The sequence below is a fragment of the Gloeophyllum trabeum genome (genome assembly GCF_000344685.1).
Source record: "Gloeophyllum trabeum ATCC 11539 unplaced genomic scaffold GLOTRscaffold_00126, whole genome shotgun sequence".
Classification (NCBI taxonomy): Eukaryota; Fungi; Basidiomycota; class Agaricomycetes; order Gloeophyllales; family Gloeophyllaceae; genus Gloeophyllum; species Gloeophyllum trabeum.
In genome coordinates, this window is record NW_006920535.1 from 1 (window position 1) to 4,787 (window position 4,787).

Here is a 4,787-nt window from a genome sequence, read left to right on the forward strand (position 1 = left end):
GGATTCGCTGCGAGCGCTCGCAGAGAGGCACGGTATCTCGACTCTATATGGCCGCTCCTTTTTCCCTGGCTTCACGTCCAGTCTCCAATGCTAGCCTTTTCAAGTGCCGCCTTCCAACTTTCCAGCTTGCCGTATGCACGCGCTGCCCTGTGGGGAATTCTAAGCGCCCGAGTCCGGTCCCTCGTTCTTTGCGGACTAAATGGAGACCGCAGAGGTCTCTTGGCTCCTCTGTTCAGTGCGAGATATTCCTTCCAGTGATTTAGTAGTAGGTTCTCCCGTTCAACCGTTTAGGAATATCGATGAGCGCTTGGCTGTGTTCATCTAGGCATTCTTAATATGCTCTGTACAAACGTTTGTGCATGGACCACCCATATCTTCCTCGTGAACCCTACTCCCACTCAGTGGCAATCGTCAATCCCTCGTTATGCACGCGATCGAGCCACCTGCGCCACTCGTCCGAGGCAAGGGCAGCTCCGTGTAAGCCTGAGCTTGAGAGTCGCTCGGTGTTGTGACGAGTCATGGAACCGGTCATGATATAGCAGTATGCCGTCGTCCCACTGACAATGGCGCCAAAGATGGGGCGCCGTTGGGTCTTGCTGGCCAAGCGCCCCATTTGGAGCTGAAATTGAGCTTTCGTCCGCTGCCACAGGCCTTCGTCATCCGTTACCTTTGCTTCCACAATGGCGAGGGGTTCCTCATGGAGGGCATTGACTACTCTCGACACCACCCAATCCGGAATCACTATGTCGGGCTCAGGGCCTTTGACGGCCCTGGATTCCACTTCATCACCGTATGAATCCTGAGACCGGGCATCATCCGAGTTGTCGCTCTCGTGGTCGGCAGAGGCTCTCAGCCGCAGCCTTGCTTGTGGCTTGACAATGAAGTAATCTTTGCCCGGAAAGCAATGACCCAGGAGCGTATTTATCACTCCATATAATGAGCTTTCATAGCGAGGATTGCTCAAGCCGGCTTCCAGCTTAGAGTCGACCCATTTGACTTCGTCCCAGTTTGACGAGGGCGACTTGGAGGACGGCATTTCACTATGGTTTATATCTGCTATAGTTCATCGTCAGCGTGGAATGAAGGCGAGACGAGGCGGCACCAATTATACCTGAGCTTTCTTCGAATGTGTTTACTGACTCCATCCCGGAGGCCTTCTTTAAGTAGCGCAGGCATTGATGCAGCTCTACCTTTCACGAACCTCAGAAGAAGCTCAGCTCGTTTGAGCTCTTGGATACCAAATCTTGCTGATACAACAGCTACGAGAATATAAAGCCCGACACATGTTTCAAGGCCTTGAGCGGCGCATCTCTAACATGCATAGTATGTAGCTCGGCGTTCGTTTCCGGGTTTGAAGTAGTGTTTCGCAATGACTTTGAATTACAGCTCTGCAGAAAACAACGATCCTTGTATTTCTTACGCTAGTGTAACGGGTTGAGTTGTGTACGGTTGCCGAGCAGCACCAGGTCTATTTCGTGAATGCCATTGCTCAAGTGCACGATCTTACGTATCCGGACCCCGGAAATACAATACTGATCTCGGGGGTGTGGGACCCGGAGACCCTCCTTTCGCAGCGCCTCATGCCTACTTGAATTCGCCCTCCAGCTATGCTCCGGGTCAAGAGCAGTGATAGAAGACTGAAGCCAGTAATTAAGTTTGCTGCTGTATTGTTGAAGGACCCTTACTATCCGAGATCCAAGTTTCTGCGTGCCGGTTGCACTTGCTGGGCGAGCTGAAGTCCATTGACCCGCACCCCGAGTCCGGCGCCTTCGGGAGTTCACGAAAGTCGGACCTGTAGAAGTTGCAAATTCTAGCAAAATTAAAGTACAGTAATACAGTAGCGCACCACAGTATGGTATAATATGTTATTGCTAAAGGATTGGGACTCACTGACAAGTTACGACAAGTACAGATCCAAATCAAGTGTCACCATAGATCTCGCTTGAAAAGCAGAGAGTCGAGAAGCTCTTCAGTTCCCGGCTACGGATGTTCCTGGACTTCCCGGAGTCTCACCGGGACCCCCATGATACTTGCTCTACGCCTCAAGCGCTCTCTAGAGCATTCGTGCACACTTTCTGTATTCTGTAGCTGTGTCTTATACTTTAGCAAGTCATACATAGGCCATACACAGTAGAGAAATGCTCAGAAACTGTGCTGGAGAAGGAGTCCGGCGATGCAGTCAGGGGACTGACCAGACCTCGCACAGCCACTCATGGACCCCAGCGGGATGTAAAGGCACCCTGACGAAGTGAAATGCACTTTGGAAAATAGACCTGGTGCTGCTCGGCAACCGTAGTTGTGGGTCCCATGGAAGCTTGCGCCACATTGGCTAGAGCTCTACTAGTATAAAACCCGACCCTGCGTCCGGCTATTCCTCCAACGCAAACATTCCTCCAGCACAGTGCCGATTTTGCCAATCTTTCTAGTAAGTGGGCCCTATATACATGCACGGTTGTGGGTCTCACTAAGTGCAACAGTTATGACTGTACTACTCGCAGCCGGGTTCCTGATAGAGCAGGAACAAGCACATGAATGGGTTCGCCGACATGGATTCGAACCGGAATCGGAGCAAGCGTACCCGCTCATAGAGCTTCATGATGTCGCGAACTCAATGGGCCTCAAAAACGAAGTGTGCGTTTTCGGCCTCCCACACGAGTTCAAGGACTATGGCAAGCCTACCTATCTCGTGTCGGTTCAGTGGCGGAAGGTGACGGCGCCGGAGAGGAAGCCGGAATACGGAGATCGGAACGTTTATAGAATGTTCAATCGCACGAGCGACCGAGTAATCAGCCTCCGGGAGGCGTTGGAGAACGAAGGTCTCCGAGACCTCCCTTACATGCATGTTCTGGATCCCGATGGGTATCATTCCACAGAAATCAGGGAAATCCCCAAACCATCGGAGGCGGTGGCATCGACGGGAGCTTCGGACAGGAACACTCAGACCAATGCATGAGATGTATCGGTATCATTGTATGACATTTAGGCCCTGCATTTTGTCATGAAGAATTGTCATTGAATGCCAGTTGATGTACGGTTTCCGAAGACATGACGGGGATCAATTGAATGTCTCATCAAAGTTCAAGATGACTCTGTAGTATATCACAGCCATTTGCAGTTCGATGGGCCCACTTATTGAAAAATTATTTGCAGTCGGACCATGTCGGAGAGGGGAAATCAAGTCCCCGAGGTGCCAAAGTCTGACCATCGGGACTTCTTTTCGCTCCTCCGACATCCCTGGCACCATCTCCGACGCACTCCAACCATATGCGACTTTTTAAAGTGGTGGCCTATCGATCTGCAAATGGCTGCAAGCTTCGAGGTGCTAAGTAAGTATACGGTGCTCTGGCTGGCGTACGCCACCGTTACAGCCGCTTGCAGATCGATAGGCCGTCACTTCAGAAAGTCACGTATAGTCGTGTGTCGGACATGGTGCCAGGGACGTCCCAGAAATTAAAAGAAGTCCAAGTGGTCTGATATTGGGGCCTGGGGGACTTGGATTTCCCTCTCCGACATAGTCCGACTGTAAATGATTTTCGAGAAATGGGCCCATCGAACTGCAAACAGCTGTAATGCTCGAGCTGAGCGAGAGCCGGAGCTGTTTGGTCAGTGCTTGCCGCACTTGTTTGAGCCAGTACTGTCCGAATTGTCGGTCGGCTATCTCGGCCCGGATCCAAATCTCCTGAGTCCGCCACACTCTGCAGCAGTGTGCTCAATCCATATTCAAGTTACTGCTATGACGGAGAATACTTGCCGTGACTGGTCCACACAATTCAATTCATCTAATTGGACTACGTTCGAGCAAGCATTCAAGAGTCGTATCCAACGCAAGGATGTCTTCCTTACAACCCTATCCGAACACACAAGTGACAAGTGCTGGCCCGTGAGCCTGAGCCTGATCCTCCCGTACGCTTGGTCCACACGTATGCGAATGTGCAGGGCTGTGGGAGCTATATGCCGATCCTGCCACGATCTCGTAGTCTATCACCGACACGTCGAAGACTAGGCTTGATTCTGCACCTCTCAATATGGGTACACAGGAAAACTGACATTATATCGGCTCAGCCGAAGTCTATAGAACCCGCGGTTTTGTATATTACTCTGGCAGCGTAAATATCCTGTCCGAACATTGACACGGTTCTGTTCAGCTTGCATGATAGGTGAGTAAGCTCCATACATGTACAAGTACGTGTCTGATCAAGCGCGATAGCCATACCGATGAAACTCGCTGCTGGCTGCATCATAGAGAAGGAATAAGCACATGCATGGGTTCGCCAACACAGACTTGTACCGGAGTCAGAAGGCGTACCTGCTCGTAGAGCTTCACGATGTCGCGGAATCACTGGGCCTCAAAAGCGCAGTGTACGTTTTCGGCCTCCCGCACGAGTTCAGAGACTATGGCAAGCCCAGCTATCTCGTGTCGGTGCAGTGGCGGAAGGTGACGGCGCCGGAGGGGAATCCGGAATATGGAGATGTGAGCGTCTTTGAGACCTCCATTATCTGCAAGTCCTGGATCCCGATGGGTATCATCCCGTATAAATAAGGGAAGTCCCCAAACCATCGGAGAGGGTGGCAGGAGCTTCCGACAAAAACACTCAGACCGATGAGTTTACCCTAAGCTCGTACCCCTCCCATTGCGGTTCTCCCCGCTTCCACACCGTCCCGCGCGCGTACGAGCGGGGGGCTGGTGGTGGGGCGCGCACGAGCGGCGTCGTCGTGCGCGACTTCGGCGCCGCGCCCCGGGCGCGAGCGCACTCTCGTCGTCGTATCCCCCTGCGCACATGACGGGT

At 52.3% G+C, this 4,787-nt stretch overlaps 2 protein-coding genes across 2 annotated transcripts; one reads left to right on the forward strand and one right to left on the reverse strand.

Annotated features, from left to right (window-relative positions):
* Nucleotides 1–388: 388 nt before the first annotated feature.
* GLOTRDRAFT_134364 (uncharacterized protein) lies at nucleotides 389–1,036 on the reverse strand (the record flags this gene model as incomplete). The annotated part of the gene is made up of 1 exon (XM_007873359.1): nucleotides 389–1,036. One exon carries the CDS (start codon nucleotides 1,034–1,036, stop codon nucleotides 389–391), a length of 648 nt encoding a protein of 215 aa, XP_007871550.1.
* A 1,443-nt stretch (nucleotides 1,037–2,479) lies between these two features.
* Nucleotides 2,480–2,953, forward strand: GLOTRDRAFT_134365 (uncharacterized protein; the record flags this gene model as incomplete). The annotated part of the gene is made up of 1 exon (XM_007873360.1): nucleotides 2,480–2,953. The coding sequence occupies one exon, from the start codon at nucleotides 2,480–2,482 to the stop codon at nucleotides 2,951–2,953; it is 474 nt and encodes a 157-aa protein (XP_007871551.1).
* Between the last annotated feature and the right edge of the window lie 1,834 nt (nucleotides 2,954–4,787).